This window comes from Astatotilapia calliptera, chromosome 20 (genome assembly GCF_964374335.1).
Source record: "Astatotilapia calliptera chromosome 20, fAstCal68.1, whole genome shotgun sequence".
Taxonomy (NCBI): domain Eukaryota; kingdom Metazoa; phylum Chordata; class Actinopteri; order Cichliformes; family Cichlidae; genus Astatotilapia; species Astatotilapia calliptera.
The window spans coordinates 34,325,565-34,343,672 of NC_137441.1; the positions used below are offsets into that span (position 1 = coordinate 34,325,565).

Consider the following 18,108-nt stretch of genomic DNA (forward strand, 5'->3'; position numbering starts at 1 on the left):
TCCAGATATCGATATATTTTTACATGAATGCTCAAAGTGGTTTGCTTTTTTTTTTTTTTTTCCCCCCCCTGTCCCTCTTTTGCCCTCTTTCTTAATATTTTCGCGAGATATGATATTTCAAAAACAGGATATGACTTATTAACATAAGGACATTTATGCACTAAAGTAATGCAGGTTAACTATTGCTTTGTATTTCTGTTCAATTTACTTTTTTTTTTTTCAGAGATATCAGAATGTTTTTTTGTTTTTTCTTTAATGATGGTTTTCTGTTATCTGTACTGTATACACAAATGGGAATTTGCTGAGCAACTTTAATACCTTTTCCCTTTTGACTGAACCTCTCCTCCTACAGTCTCAACGGCGACCTCGGCAATTTGTGTAAGTTGCTGGCAGTCAAATAGACGATTGTTCATTTGAAATGAAAATTCAAACTGCATTTAGCTTTTATGTTTTCTTGTATTATTTTGTTGCGTGCTGTCTTTAGCACCACACTCTTCATCATAACGCTTCTGATTGCGCTGATGAATATAGACTAATTTCTTTAACACAACGATTTGTGTTTTTGTTGGTTTGTTTTCTCAACAGAAAAATGGACTTGTGCTTTTTGTTCTTTTTTTTTTTCCTTTTAAAAGAAATTTTACCCCCTCTTTTTCTTTTCTTCTTTTTTTTTAATACCTTTTAACAATTGGTCGTGTCTTTTGAGCTTCGTTGTCTAACTTATTGTTTAAATTGGTCAAATAACAATAATCTTTACAGTCTTTGGCCTGTTAACGATGGGCCAGACTTGTTCTAAACATAGCAATTTAGTGGGAAATACAGTAATGTGAAAATTACACATAGTGTATTGATGGTTTTTCACACTCCCTTTGTTGGACTGATAATTTCTAAAATTGTCCTTGTATTGTACATATCTGTACTATATGAATATATTTACTTTTCCATGCATGTCCAAGAGGAATACCATGAACACTTACAGTGCTGCAGTTTTAATTAAAGAAACTACATCATAATGAACATTTATACTGTTTTATCTGTGTTCAGTTATCATATCAAAACATGTTTTCTATTGTAATGTAATTATTAATATGAATGATTAAAGTGGAGACTTAGTTTGATTAAAAAGAGATATGAAAGGAAATGATGTATACAAAGGCATTGAATAATACTCTTTCAAGTACTTCTGCAATATTGTCCAAAGATTTTGAGCCCCTCCTCACTTTTTAAATATTGTGCTTGGAAAATGGGAAATTGATGCATGGATTTATTGAAGCATGCAGACATATGTGGATCTTTAAGGCAAAAACAACAACAATAACAGTTTGTACAATTCTAATGAGCTTGAAAGTCAATATTTGGTATGACCACTTCTATTCTTCAGCACAGTGTGAACTCTGTGACATAAGATTCCCCGTTATTTCTTTAAATAATCTTCAGGATTAATTCTCCAGGCTTCTTGAAGGACATTCAAAGCTCTTCTTTGGCTGATAGCTGCCTTTAGATGATCCCACACTGCTTCAATAATGTTGAGGTCTGGACTCCGAGGAGGCCAATCCATGACTGACAGTGTCTCACATTTCCCTTTCTTAAGCATGTCTTCTTGACAGCCAGCCTTCCACTGAGACTATTTTGATTAAGCTTCAGCAAACAGTTTTTTAAGTACATGAATTTCAGACACTTTCATATGTATTAGATATTTTTTAGGCCGACCGTGTCTACCGATCTACTTTTGTCCTTTACTTGTCCATACCAAATTACACTAGTGTGCAAAAGTGTTTACCCCCTTCCCAATTTCCTACTTTGTATGTTTGTCACACTTAAATGTTTCAGATCATCAAACAGATTTAAATATTAGACAAAGATAACACAATTAAACACACAATGCAGTTTCTAAATGAAGGTGTTTATTATTAAGGGGAAAATAAAATCCAAACCCGCATGGCCCTGTGTGAAAAGGTGATCGCCCCCTGAACCTAATAACTGGTTGGGTCACCCTTAGCAGCAACCAGTGTACAATCAAGAATTTGCGATAACTGGCAATGAGTTGGTTCGCTCATCTTTGCACAATTGTTGTAATTTAGCCATGTTAGAGGAATTTCAAGCATGAACCAACTTTTTAAGGTCATGCCACAGCATCTCAATCGGATTCAGGTCAGGACTTTGACTAGGCCATGTCGTTTTGCTTAAGCCATTCAGAGGTGGATTTGCTGGTGTGTTGTGGATCGCTGTCTTGCTGTAGAACCCACGTGCGCTTCAGCTTGAGGTAATGAACAGGTGGCCTGACATTCTCCTTCAGGATGTTTTGGTAGACAGCAGAATTCATAGTTCCATTTACCACAGCAAGTCTTCCAGGTCCAGAGGCAGCAAAACAGCCCCAGACCATCACACTACCACCACCCTCTTTTACTGCTGGTATGATGTTCCTTTTCTGAAACACTGCGTTAGTTTAATACGAGACCACAAAGTATTTTCCCAAAAGTCTTGGGAATCATCAAGGTGTTTTTTGGCAAATGTGAGACAAGCTTTTACGCTCTCTTTAGTCAGTAGTGGTTTCCTCCTTGAACTCTCTCATGGATGCCATTTTTGCTCAGTCTCTTTCTTATTATTGAATCATGAACTCTGACCTTAACTGACACGTGAAGAATCCGGTTCTTTAATGCCGTTCTGGTTTCTTTTGTGACCTGCTGTTGCTGTGCTCGTGGAGTAATTTTGGTTGGTGCAAAAATATGTTTTATTCGTCAGCTAGATGTAAAAGGCTGATGGAGTATTGTCCGCCTGCCAGGCTAGCAGGTGGACAGGCGGCATGGACATCCAAGTTTGTGAATGTGATAACTCAAGAACGAGGGGATGTAAGATTTTGAAATTCATATCATGGTTTAATCTGCTAAAAATCTTGGTGACCTCGATTTCAAGGTCAAGTTTTTCTCAAAATATAGTGAATGTGATAAGTCAAGAAGGAACAAACAAACAAAAATAATAAAACATTTTCTTCTGAAATGCTCAGGTACAAGGACTGGACTAAAAAAACAGTAAATGTTTAAACCATCCTGTACATTTACAGTCCATATACTTAGACATTTAACTCAAAATCCAAATGGTTAAAGAATTATAACTACCTGTGACATTACGGGTGTGTGAAGGGGTTCTTGTTGGCCTAGAAAATGCTCGCTGTGGCCCTGCTTTTAAGCTGTGTTTTGCTGTCCAGTAATCCAGTATTTTTGGAAATGCAGAGTGACAGCAGTCTGCAATTAAGTTGTTATGTTCAGTTTGCTTTGAAGCTTGTTTTCCTCGCAAGACAATGTCCATGTTTCCTAGAAGAAGAAAAAAACATTAACAGAACTTTTTGGAGAAGTCCTAAACTGCTGCGGGAGTGGCTGAAGGGAATATTTATTTTTAGCGTGGTTACAGTGAAGATGCCACACTGATGATCGTAAGTGCTCAAGGTCACTTTATGAGCTTATGCAGAGGCAGTTTTCAGCACTGCAACTGTGTGTTACATGAACTTTGCAAAGACTGACTTAAAGTCAAATTCTTCTCAACTCATGTCAGAGCCAGAGAAATGTGCTGTGGCTTTTTCAAATATCTGACTCTCTGCATTATATAGGCCTGTGTGGCACTTCCTGTTTGTTCTTTACAAGAACAGAAAAAACCCTCCAGTAATTTCTTAACAGGAAATTACTGGGCAATGTTATAAATTATTAATATTATACCTTTGCATATTTGTCACACGTACATGTTTCACCCATCTTTGTCCCTAAGCATAATAACTGGTTATTAATAATTAATAATTGGCCACCTTTGACAGCAAGAACTGCAATCAAGCATTTCTCATAACTAGCACTGAGTCTTTCACTCTGCTATTGAGGAATTGTTTTAATTCAACCACACCGGATGGTTTTTGAGCATTAACAGCCGGTTTAAGGTCATGCCAAAACAACACATTGTGATCTAAGCATGGACTTTCACTAGACCACAACAAAACTTTCATTTCGTTATTGTTGGGTTTTTTTAGCCATTCAGAAATGTGGTTTTGTGGTAGTGAGCAGAATTCATGTGTCCATCACTTAGGGCAAGTCGTTTTGAAGCAACTAAGCATCACATTCTGACCTTAACTGAGGCAAATGAGCCCTGCAGTTCTTTAGATGCTGTTCTGTGTTCTTTTGTGATCTCCTAGATGAATCTCGAGCCTTGGAGTATTTTTGGTAGGCCGGCCACTCCCGGGAAGGTTCACCCCTGTTCCATGTTTTCTCCATAAGTGGCTAATGGCTCTCACCGTGGATCCTTAGAAAAGCCTTTTAATTCATGATTTAACAAAGGGGGTAGTTACCTTTTTATGCAGGTTTGATTGCTAAACATAATCAATACTTAAAAATGCATTTTGCATTTACTCAGGTTATGTTTGCCTAATATCAAAGTTTGCTTGATGATCCAAAGCATTTAAGTGTGACAAATATACACTATTTTTGGTCTCCAGCAAAGTTTCTCTCCCTGATCTCTCTGGAAATTGACTATTGTTGCACCTCTGTAGTGTAAATCGGCCATTAGGTTATCTTCTGAGTCCCAGAAAGCTGCTAACAGCAGGAATCAGATGCTGCACCAGTTTCAGTTTTTGTGGTTTAGTTTTTTTAGTAAGTCGAGTACGTTTTAATTGATTTATACATGCACAGTTAAGTAAACGATCACACAAAACATGTGCATTTCGTGCGTGAAACCTGTATTCCCCCCCCCCCCCCCAAAAAAAAACAAACAAAAAAAAAACCCTTCAGTCATCTTTATAAAGAAGTTTTAATCTTTTCTTTTAACCCTCTTGAACTCAATGAAGGGCGGGGACTGTGTGTCCGTGTCTCCCTGTGTGTGTCTGTTCGCCACTGAAACGCCAGGGGGAGCAGCGGTGTCGGTGAGACCCTCACCTCCTTCACCTCCACCTCCTCCTCCCTTCTCGGATGCGGCGAATCAACACACGCAGGCGAGGTAAATGCAGTCACGTGACCGCCCGTTGCCGTTGGTGAGTTTCCCCCATTATGGCGGAAGGGCCAGCCGTGCGGATGGACTGTCTCTCCCACTCCGGTGCTTGTTTTGTGTCTTGAGGGAGGGGTTTTGTTTTTAATTTTTTAACGTTTCCTCGCAACAGCCCGGTTTCTTTTCAACTAGACGCCACTCGAGTTTATCGGCGAAGCCATGGCGGACCGCGGCGTGGATTTGTCCGCCCTGCCTAAAGAGGTTAGAGACCAGTTGGCTGAGTTGGATCTGGAGCTGTCTGAAGGTAAAGGAGGGGCGGGGGGCTGATGGGGGGGATGCTGTAGCAGATTGTCAGGCTAGCTGTGTATGTCTCAGCTGTCTGGGCTGACCGGCATAGGTTATACCAGAGGTTCATCCTCATCGTCTACTTTTCCTTTATGAAAAATTTGAATGAGAGCATGCTTCAGGCTCTCAGGCTCTGCCACCTAGCTTATTTTGTGCTAGTACAGGATGTGGGCATTTGAGCTAGCAGTGCATGGCAAGCAGCATTGTACATGAGGAAGAGAAAGGCTTCCATCCATTTCCCCTTGTTTCTGTTTATTTTGTTATATTCCTCTTTTTCTCGAAGCTCATTTAAAACTGAAGGTTGATTAACAAGATCAGAAGTCCTCTCGTTTGCTGTGTGAATGTGTGTCTTTAAACACCACTACGTGTGTGTGTGTGTGTGTGTGTGTGTGTGTGGCTTGGTTGAAAGGCGTTCAGGGCTGTACCCCTTTTCTTGTTATCCAGTTGTACTTCTTCATATTGTATTGATTTTATTCAGCTGTAACCACATGGCTCCCAGTTAGACGTAATTGAAACCTCAACTTTCATCTGGGAAAAAAATCCGGCTGATTGCTATAAAAGTGTGAGTCACTGTGAGTGGTGTTGAAATCAGATGAGCAGGCCTATAGTCATCATCCGCTCGTGGTGTCATATGAAGATACAGCCTGTCATGTATGACTGCCCGTAGTTACCACACGTAGTTTGTGACCTCAGTGATATTCACCGGAGTGATAACGTAGAGTTTACCGAGCCTTGCACACCTGTGCAGCCCTGTTATTACTGGAATCATGGGTTTACCTGCCTATGCTCCTCCTCATATACTACACTGCCCTGTGCCTGTGGTCACAGTGATGTGAGGCTTGTTGTCACGTGTGTATGCACCCCAATATTGGGACCATTCATTTATCCAAAGCAGGGCTGATATCAACCCCTCCCCCAGAGCAGCTGCTTGCCCCACTACCCCACCAATGACACACTGTCACACATCCGTGACAGTACCCCCTCCTTTTCCCCTGCTTTGTGGCCCCCATACATGCAGCTAAATCTAATCCTCCTGTGCAGTGACCCCTCTAGTTATCCACAGCGTCCATAGCATTTTGTTATTGTTTTTTCTAAATATAGCATCATATATAGCTACCCTCCTATAATTGGTTATGCATGCGTTTTGATGTAAATACATGATGATTTCATATCTGGGAGTAATAAAGGCTTAAAAAGGGGGTTATGACACTGTGTAAAAAGATACTGACTGCAATAAAAATACCAAAGTGTTCGATCAGAGTATAATAATGATATTAGTCCATTACTCAAAGGTGTTTTCAGCTGTAGATTTAAAAAGGATTTAGTGTGCTGACCTGACCTGCTGATGAATCTCAGCAGTTGTTCTGTTTTGGTTACTGTAGCCCATTAGTGGTATATACAGTACATCCACTCCATGGAGGCAGGAGACGTTCACTGGGTGAGAGGCTGGGTACAACCTGTATGTGGAAATTTCTCATTAGTCTCGCAGTGATATGTCACATTTTTAAACAACACGCCATTAAAGGAAGTGAAGTTGTCTTCAATAGCGCGTTCAAAATTAGATGGAGGGCTGTGAGTACTACTTTCACGTTAACAGATTAAAACATCCATATATAGTAAAACGCAGTTATGTGGACTAAACATGCTGGGCCACTGTAGGTTAGCACGAGCTCTCGTTGCACCACAGCGATGAAACGGGACTAGAGGGACTCTTGTTGGAAGGGAGTCATTTTGGGCCAACACCTTTAGATGCCCCAGGGGGAGACTGAGGTCTATAAGATCGCTATGTTATATTAGATCACAGGTTATTTAAGAAAGGTTTGCCAATTATTCCTTCATCTTTATGCTCATTTTCTATAAATGGACACGTGGTACAAAAATTAACACAAGCAGTTGGAGTCAGGTTTGGCGAATTACAGGCTGATTTTCATCTGCCCCTCTGGTTCCTTGGTAGCATTTATATAAACAATAAAAGTACAGATAAGAACCAGATACATCAGACAGATAAAACAAAGACATAACATATAATATTAAACAAGCGTTAAAATCTCAGGGTGTATTGTGGGTTAAATTTGTTTGTTGTTTTGCATCATAGCAATATGATATATGATAAATATAGCAAATTACACTGATATTTATGACTTACTAAGAGTAAAAATGCAAATATGTTTTGCCTGTGTTGGCCGTACATGTTTTAGAGTTATTTCTGATTATTTACCGGAATCGGAACTTGCTTGTGGTTAATCTTTGTGGTTAACAGCATGTCACCATTATTTTTGGTCTGTTACGCACTTGCACAGTAATGCACTTCTTGCAAACAGGAACTGCTTTTAAAACTCTGCATTTCTGTTGTTGTTGACGAGCGCCCGTCAGAAACACGAGGTTCAAAAACCGGTTGGTACAAGAAGCGGGCAAATTCCCAGTATTCTGGTGTTGACACTTAGACTTCAACACATGCTCGTGTGACATCATGGCTTATGAATGCAATGCTTTTTAAATTCTAGCTGCGAGACACTGAGTGTAGTGGAAAGAGTGGGTTGGGGGCGGTGGTATAAAGTCCGTTTCACGTCCATGTATGTATAAGTTTGTTAGTCCCTTTGTGACTGGATGCGTGCCTCATGGGCCGTCTTTCTTGAGTCCATAACAAGCCCTCATCTGAAGCAAGTGGAAATGCCTGTTCCTGTGTTGCTCGGATAAGAACACTGGCCTGCCAAATGGCCTCTTAGAAAACAACTCATTTCTGCGAGCCCCCTGTGACTGTGGTGGACACAATGAGGACCATTCAGCTGGTCTGAGCCGCTGTGGCCAGGAGCTTCTGCTGCCATTTAGGCCATTCAGCTGAACCCGATCTTTGTGTGTACGTTGGAATGAGCCGCCTCCATATGAAGAGAAGGGAACGGCCGCTGACTGGTCATACACACAAGAAGATGACACCCAGTGTGTATTTCCACTGGGAGTGCATGCCCTCCCATCTCTCTACTGGGCCAGAGGTAAAAGTTCATGTCTTGTTCATCCCTGTGTCCAGCCTACCTGCTTTATATCACCTTCCGTCTGTCAAGTTTGCTTGAGAGAAATCGCTGACCCAAGCAAAATTCTGCACAGATGAGTTCTGGTTTGTCGGCTAATGCTGATGCTCCGTGCCGAGGTGCTGTTTTGACATTGCAATACAACTGGAAATGATTGGCAGTTCCTCCCAATCTGCTTCTGAGCGCTTTCTAGTGCATGGAGTGCACTTGTTGATATGTGTGTGGGGTCGCTGTCTGTTTGCATCTCTGATCAGTATGCAGAGAGTCTTCTTTTCTGGGCCAATCCTTCAGATGTAGCAGAAGTAGGCTGTGTTCATTTGTGTATGAAGGAGAGAAGGCCCTCAGCAGAGCATGTCAGCACTAATATGGACTAAGCCTTTCTTAGCTACCTGCTTTCCTGACCTTAGTCATCAGTGACAGCATGTAGGGCGAAGTCTGATGAATCGTCAAGGAGGACTCTCCTCCCACCCTTTAAACTCTTTCATTTTTACCCGCGGTCCAGCGCTCTTTGAATGACTGTAACTCCATTACCACTTTTGCTAGAGACAAAATTCAGACAGTTCCGGTAAGAGGAGAAGGCGAGCTTTACGGGGATATTTGGTGTATCACCGTAGCACAAAGCATTCACAACGTAACGCTGTCTGAACACAGACAGAAAAATCAGCTCCGCCTAGATTTTACAGTGTGGGCTTCATGTTACCTGAACTACTCGACCATTTTTGGGCTAGATGCAAAAAATCTCTAAATTCCTGAAAGATGAGAATTATTTTGTAATTTTATAGTCAAAATGAAAAAATATTTCCAGCTGTTCTGTACGATACTTAGGTCATAAAGGTTTTCACAATGTCTCTGAGCTGTTTTTATTATTTCTCAGTGTGTTAAACAGCAAACAGTTGTTTTTGTTACAGTCAAAACAGTGCTAAATTTAAGGCAGATTGGAGACATGTGATGGACACTTCCTCAAACGGAAGAACATGTGTTGCAGTGCGTGCGTTTTTAAGGTGCCTTTTGCTCTGGTGTAAAATGAGGAATAAGAGGCTCCTTACACTGACTGGAAAGATGAAATCTTTACCCAGATTTCATTTCTCAACTTCTTACTCTAACAGGCCTCTTACTACATGCTTCTTACAGATGTTCCAATGATCTCTTGCGAATAGCAGGTGGAAATGTGGTAAAATTGATATCGTAAAGCATTCGCAGCATGATGTCATCAGTATTGTACTTTCAGCCCCAATACTTTGATTTTGTTTGTCTTTATTGTGTATTTGATTATCTAGATTAAACCGAGGGAGAGAGGAGGTAATGACATGCGACAAATCTCCCCATCAACTCAGCTAATGGAGTCATTTTTTTTAACTTCATTTATGGAAGTGTATGACATGTATTTAAAAGCTGTGTTTATCCCATCGAGTGAAATGGTTTAGTCTTGTTTTATTTGCGTACATGTGTAAAAATCAGAACCAGTACGGCGTTTGCTCTCACTGTATTTTACAAACGTTTGTCAGAACAGAATTGGAGGGGAGAAGGTTTTCTTTTCTTTCCTCTAACCCCCTTTTTTGTGGAATAATCTACAGAAAGAGCTGAAATTGTTAGAAGTGTGGGGGAGTTTGTCCATTTTAAAGGATCGAGAAAATGGCTCTCTTCAGTGTGAGTGTGATTTGTTTTGATGCTCTTGTTCTTGATATGTTGTTGCATATGATCCGAGTCCATGTTACTGTTTGTGTTCTGTACTGAATATCACTTGTACTCATTTCTTATATTTACATTTGATGGATCTCTCTTGAAAAAGAGATTTGTTTTCAATCTTGATGAGATTTTCCATCTGCTTTAATAAAGGGCATATTATATAGAACAGAATGGTAACATTTCTTGTATCGCTGACAGATTTTGTTTAACAGAGCCTGGACAAATTTAGCTTGTTTTGTTGTGGAAACCTCCTCTTGGACTTGCACTGCTTTCCATTAATCTGATCACATCTAAATTCACCAGTTTCCAGATGTGAAACAACACCCCTTTCAGATTTTCACACAAATTGCAAAAGCAATCTTGGCAGGTCTCTTTTAGCACCTTTCAGTCTAATTTTTGTCCATTTGCATGAGTGAGCAGGCATGCGCAGCATTACAGCTGCTCATGACATAAACAGTACATTAAAACGATGTCTGTTCACAAAGTACAATAAGCCTGAGATATTTGTCCGTCCCAATCCAGAGGAGAAAGCTGTCTCTGTGCACAGTGAATAGGGTGTAGCTTTCTCTCAGCTTCAGGATGGTGCACACACATTCAGAAGTACAACCGACAATGCTCGTTGCCACAAAGCATGACAACTCTTTTGCACATATGTAAAATATCACTGCTTTCTCTGTCACTGCTGTGTGTGCACGTTTAAACATGTCTGAATAAAGCTCTAAAAGTGTGACCGAGAAAGCGACTGTTGTCTGACAGATTTCTATCTCTTTTAAGAGATTAATGAAGCCACTAAAGTGTCTAAAAAGGACACATTGCACTCCGGTGTAATTATAGTAAAGACGGATTATAAACGACAAAGATGGTTTATTTTCCAGCGCTGTTTGCGAGACTCCTTAAGTCATTCGTCTTGTATTTCTTACGGCATTTGAATTGGATTTGAGCAGTCTTGTGATTTTTCTTACCATGCTATAATTTTTGTGTTTACATATTGTAGTGGATATTGCACAAGTTTGTGCTTGTGTTTGATCTCTGTAGAGGACCCAGAAGGTCAGAATCCCAAAAGCTTTCATCTCCCCGCTTGTAGATTCAGAGCCGGGGCATTTCATCTGGTAAGGGTCTTGTTGTGTTTGTGTGTAAACAGTATATTTGCACATGTGAGTTTGACGTAATACAGCTTCTGTGAATAGTTAATGATGGCTGGAGTCCCTTTCCCTCCTCTGGGCCTATAGTTGGCTGAATTATTCAAACGGTCTCATTAAGTACCAGGACACTGAGTGGTGTGGGTGTGTGCGGTAAGTCAGCTTGACTTTTTTATGTTCCCCAGGTACATGTTGAGGCATGCCAAAAAAACACAAGATCGTATTAAAATTTATGCCAGGGGCTATATTGACATCCCACTCATCAGCTCGTAAGACCTGCAGATCTTTGGTGTGAGAAAGTCACTTTATATTGTCAAAGATGCTGAACTTGTTGAGCGAGTTCACTCGTGATGTGAGGTTGGATTGAGAAATCAACGACTGAATTATGCATGTGAGTTTGAGACTGAAATAACAAGATGATACTTGAAACATTCAATTTGATGTTCCTTGGAAATGATTAACAGTTAGGAACCCAACTATAGCTCAGAAACAATGAATAACACATTCACTTCATTTTTAATATTGTATTCATTGCCTTATTAATATGTTATAATATATTAATAATATATAATAATAAAAGTACAGTGCTAATATTTGGCTGAAATATCACTAACGTGGTCCTGTTAAATGACAGTATTGTGAAAAAGTCTTGAGTATCTGCTCATTTCTTTATATTTCGTTAATAACATGGGAAACAGACAAAAACAGAGTTTGTAATTTTTAACAAGCTTGAAAGTCAGTATTTATTTTTCTGAGCCTGAGCTTTCTCTCCTTTGAGTAGTTCTCCGGGATTCTTGAAGGACATTTAAAGCCCTTCTTTGGATACTGGCTTCCTTTAGATGATCCCATGTTTTTAGATGTTTTTACTGCATTGACGGCGTGTTTAGGATCATTGTCATTCTGAAAAATGAAGCCATTGCCAATCAGGGCTTTCCAGATGGCACTGATCAAAATCTGATGGTACTTCATCTGATGGTAGATTCAACAAGACCACTGTTTGAAATGCAGCTCTAAACCACGACACAGCCTCCACTGTAGATGCCTGTAGACACTCAATGATGCACTGCTCCTTTGGCTAATAGCTCTTTAGAAATCAAGCTGTGTTGTCAGCCTGTGCTATCTTTGGTAGCTTTGGTAGATTTAACAAAAGAAACGGGAACAAATGATGCGTTACAACAGTCTGTTATTCTCATATTTTACATAGATTCTTTGCTAAGTTGTCTGTGTAGACATAAAATGATTTAGTATCTGCCTTAAAGAGCTTATATCTGGGCTGGACTTTGGCAGAAGTACTTTGATCAGCGAAAGGCATCAATAAATATATAGTGATAGCAGCAGAGAAAAAGGCTATTACCAAAAGATGGATGGAAAATGTAGTATCTACCATAAATAACTGGATTGATGTGACAGTGGAAATGCACAACGTGGAAAAGACGACTCTCTGTGTTAACCTAAAGATGGACATCTTTAAACAGCACCTGCAACTATTTCATCTCGTCAAGATGTGTCATCTATTATTATTGTGTATTCTTGTGATAATATAAGAATTTAAGACCGAACTAGTTGAAATTTATTTCTCCCTGGGTGTATACAGGTGTGAGAGGACTCTGTTATCTTTTATTTCTATAATTTGTTGGAAAACTTGAAGTATAATGGTTGATCTTACCTTGTTTAAGGTATATGGATAAGGGTTAACACTACATAATATCCACCCATTTATGTGATAAGTAGCTTGTTTATGTATGTCAAGTTAAACCAACAGTATTTAGATAACGTGTTTACAGACTAGGCTTGCCTGTTGATTTGTGAGTCACTGCTATTAGGCGTGTCCTCTACTTCAGGGCATAACAATCCGCTGCAAAGTGAGTGAACCTGTTCAAGCTTTGGCTTTTATAGACGTGATGCCAACTCTGAGTCATCATAAGGAAAGAATGACTGTTGATTTTATCATATCAGGCCATTTATCACAGCTTTCCAATGCACCCACCTTCATTTACCACTCAACCAACTTTATCTAACTGAAAGTGATGGTCAGGGACTTTTTCCCCTACTGTGCTTTTTGTGCCCCGCAGAGCCAGTGCTGTGACACACCTGGTATTGCTCAGTGATACACTCTCTGATCTGTGTCTGATAGGCTCATGGAAATTAAAGTTGTTTCTTTTCTATGGTGGTGTCAGTTTGAGAGTTAATGCAGAGCCCCTCTAATCTATCGTTAGTATATACCCACTGCCCAGTGAGCCACGTGACCGTGCCAATGCTCTTGTGAATATAAATAGACCTGGCTGGCAAGACAAATTCTCTTTCATGCCTGAGGAGGAGAAAACAAGCATCTCTTTGACACAAAAGCTCCCCCATTATTGCAGTGGAGGCCACCCTCTCGAAATCCTTCGGAGTCAGTCCTAATTTTGTGTGTGTGTGTGTGTGAGTGTGTGAGTGTCTTTGGCGCTGAGGCTGAGTTTCCTGGCTAGTAGACATCAGCCAGTGGCAAACTCATCCACGAGCGACCAACTAGCTGGTTGGCTGCTACATGTGGGTCACTGTTACGCCCGTGGGTTGTGTGTGAAATACCAGAGCCTCTTCGGGGCTGTCCTCTTTAGGCCAATCACCTACTTTCTGACTCCCTTGGAAAGTTGTTAAAAGCGTGATAATTGTTAACCCCAGTGATTTTAGTTGTCTTGTTGTCCGTTACCTGCTAATGTTTAACAGTAAAGCTGAGCAAGTGCAAGTTTATTGGTGTGTGTATATATATGTGTGTATATATATATATATATATATATTAGAGATGGCACGATACCACTTTTTTATGACCGATACCGATATCATAAATTTGGATATCTGCCGATACCGATATGAATCCGATACAGTGTTTTTTAATCAACAAAACTGTTTTTTTAAATATCTTGCTGCATTTTGTATAAGTTCATACTCAAGTTTAAAACAACAACTACACTAAAGTTATTCTGTTATACCTGTATGCAAAAAAAAAAAATTTCATAGTTCAGCAATACTGATCAATCTAATAAACTTAAACCTACACCATCCTCCCTATTCTGGTATTTTAAAGAGTACTTAGCGTAAATATTAAGCAACCTAACTAATAGGGTTCCAACTCCCAGCAACAACAAAAATAAATAAATAAAAAATAAGGAACCACCCCTCACGCTCCACCTCATGATGCTTAATCGACGTAATCAACCTTAATTTGATGCAGTGTGGAAAAAAAATGCACAGAAATCAATTATTTTTCAAGAAATATTAAATAGATTCAACATCTTTCTTCAACAAAATTGCAGACTGCACAGATGGTACCTTTCCAAAGGAAAAAGTACTATAGCTTACTAGGGTGTATATATATATTAGACTTAATAGTTACTATATACAGTAATGGACTTCTATTCATTTTGCATCAAATTAAAACTTTGGGTGTCAGATAATTATTTATTAAAAGCTAGACATTTTAAATGAGAATAAGAAAGAAAAGTATGTCTTTGTGCCCCCTTTTCCCTGCTAATGCCCTATCGGCCCCCCTGGCTAAACTTTGCTAGATCCGCCCCTGCACAGTTACCAGCCGTCAGCTATGTAGAAAAAGATCCTCGAGTAGAAAGTAAGATTAAATACATTCTAACAACAGCTTATCAAGCTTAAACGTGCTGCTGTTGTTCAGCCACTGGTTTCCTCTTTCTGGTGCAAAGTGGGCCAAAAGCAAACTAGAGACAGGGACTCGCGACAGAAAAGCCGATCAGCTGATCGTTAAGCAGTTTCATGATTGAAGTAGCAGCAAGAAGAGGCAGTCGCTTGTTAAGCTTAACGCAGGAATGCTTTACAAACATTCAGAGATGGACTTACACACTTGCTTTACTTCTCTCGGGGATAACTTTGTCGGAGATGAAATGCCGGGTTGCTAGCGAAGCTCCACATGCTATCCAGACCACCGACAGGTCCCGCATGCCACAGCCGCTCTATCACGTGATGCATACTGCTCCGAGTGCTAACGTTCTGAGGTGAGTTACGGCGTGTTGCAAGTTTTGTGAGGTGCTTTTGTGATATTTAATGGATCGGATTACATTTTTTATTTTTCTCCGATATCCGATCCAGTAATTTAGGTCAGTATCGGACCGATACGTAATATCGGATCGGTCCATCTCTAATATATATATATATATATATATATATATATATATATATATATATATATATATATATATATATATATATATATATATATATATATATATATTTATTAGGGGTGCAACGATACACAAAATTCACGGTTCGGTTCGGTTCGATACTTTGGTGTCACGGTTCGATATTTTTTCGATACAAAAAAATGTTCATGCCTTTTTAATTTGTCATTTATTAAAATTATAAATATATATTTTAACTCAAAAGTACAGTTTTTAAATTTAACCCTAACCCTTGTGCGCGTTTTTTATTTTGACAGCGAATGCGCACCTGCGGACCACTTATGTGCAGCCCTGGTTATTTAGCTCGTCATATTGCAGCCACAGAAATTCTTTTGTCCATGAAACCATAAAGCTGCACTTTCTTTTTGCCTTATAGTCTCATTTGTCATAACTTCTCCGTTTTGTGGTAAGCTTTTCTTTGGCTGTCACTTCTTCACCCCGACCTGTCTTATTTGGCTCAGCAGAACTAAAATATATATACTGCTACTTTTACACACGGACTCACATAAGCTCAGCGATTCTCTGCGCGATCAACCTCTCACATGTTTAAGCTGCGGGAGATTTCACTTGTCATGTTTGCATAGTAAGCTAACAATTAATAAGACTATGTCAGAGGAATTGGTGCACAAATTATCATCACTCACAGATCAGTGCTGTCATTGCAAAGTGAAAGCAAAAAAACAAGCGCAAATTCAAACGCGATTTCAATATGTCACATATTGACAGTGGCTCACCGATGCCAATGACATAATTACCCAGCTACATTTCTGAAAGAATGCAAAAGCATTGACATATATTTTTCCTACAATAGCCCGACGGGCAGGGAAGAGATAGATTTTTGTAGCCCAACTGGAAAGATCGCTAGCTCCAGGACGTCAGGCTAGCGATTTTGCAAGCCCTGTATCTGATTGAGGAATCACTCATCTTTGGAAAAGAGAGTTTATTACAGAGAAATGTCTCTTTCCAAAATAAAAGCTATACTATCCGCTTCTTCTGGGCTTTATTCTCAGCAGCATAAGGAGAATCACGTGCTAACAGCTGTCTAAATGACTCGGCTAAAGTTAGTAGCATGCTTGTTGTTTTTGTCTTTGCACTAGGATGATGTTGGCGTAAATGTGCAGTCATATTCGTTGTGTTCCCACTAGTGCTTTCAGGTTAATCTCGTTGAAATGACCTTAACGCCACAACACGGCAAATCTCCGTTAACGAGCTACCGCCGATCGCCCCGTGCATGGGGCTAGACGGCCAACACGTTAACGAGCTAACTGCGCTAACACACTAGTTCACACCAATGTAATTAAGCATTGCATGGCACATCCAACATACTGTTTTACTTTAGTCCATGACTCGCTTACCTTCAGGGTCATACGTCACATGAGAACCAAAATAATTCCAAACGCCAGATCTGAATGAGGTTCAATTTGCCTGTTGCAACTTCTGTCTCGCTAGCTTGCCCTGCGCTCTTCCTTCTGACTATGCTGTCTGTGTTGAGCGCTCAGTGGATCTGCGCTCGACAGTGCAGCCTAGGCGGAGTAGTCGAACACAGATTCACTGAGCGCTCAACACAGACAGCATCGTCAGAAGGAAAATTGATAAAATAAATCACAAATGTTGTATTGTTCGATACATATGCGTACCGAACCGAAAGCACTGTATCGAACGGTTCAATATCGATACGAATATCATTGCACCCCTAAAATATATATACACACACACACACACACACACACACGTACATGTGTATATATGTACATGTACATGTGTATATATGTACATGTACATGTGTATATATGTACATGTGTATATATGTACATGTGTATATATGTACATGTGTATATATGTACATGTGTATATATATATACATGTACATGTGTATATATATATACATGTACATGTGTGTGTATATATACATGTACATGTGTGTGTATATATACATGTACATGTGTGTGTATATATACATGTACATGTGTGTGTATATATATATATACATGTGTGTGTATACATATATACATGTGTGTGTATACATGTGTGTGTGTGTGTGTGTATATATATATATACACATGTATATGTATACGTGTGTGTGTGTGTATATATATACACATGTATATGTATACATGTGTGTGTGTATATATATACACATGTATATGTATACATGTGTGTGTGTGTATATACACATGTATATGTATACATGTGTGTGTGTATATACACATGTATATGTATACATGTGTGTGTATATACACATGTATATGTATACATGTGTGTGTATATACACATGTATATGTATACATGTGTGTGTATATACACATGTATATGTATACATGTGTGTGTATATACACATGTATATGTATACATGTGTGTGTGTGTGTATATATATACACACGTATATGTATACATGTGTGTATATATATACACATGTACATATATACACATGTATATACATGTACATGTGTATGTATATACATGTACATGTGTATGTATATACATGTATACGTATATACATGTGTATGTATATACATGTATACGTATATACATGTATACGTATATACACGTATACGTGTATATACATGTACATGTATATGTATACACGTGTGTATATGTATATACATGTACATGTATATATGTATATACATGTACATGTATATATGTATATACATGTACATGTATATATGTATATACATGTATATATGTATATACATGTATATGTATATACATGTACATGTATATATGTATATACATGTATATATGTATATACATGTACATGTATATATGTAT

The 18,108-nt window shown here is 39.1% G+C and overlaps 1 protein-coding gene across 1 annotated transcript in view; it reads left to right on the forward strand.

The window, feature by feature from the left end:
- The first annotated feature begins 4,932 nt into the window (after positions 1-4,932).
- Positions 4,933-18,108, forward strand: part of dip2ba (DIP2 acetate--CoA ligase B (putative)a) — a 48,127-nt gene continuing 34,951 nt past the window's right edge. Inside the window, exon 1 of the mRNA XM_026153337.2 lies at positions 4,933-5,260. Within this exon, the coding sequence (XP_026009122.1) occupies positions 5,176-5,260 (85 nt within the window). The 5' untranslated portion in view covers positions 4,933-5,175. The remainder of the gene's footprint in view (positions 5,261-18,108) is intronic.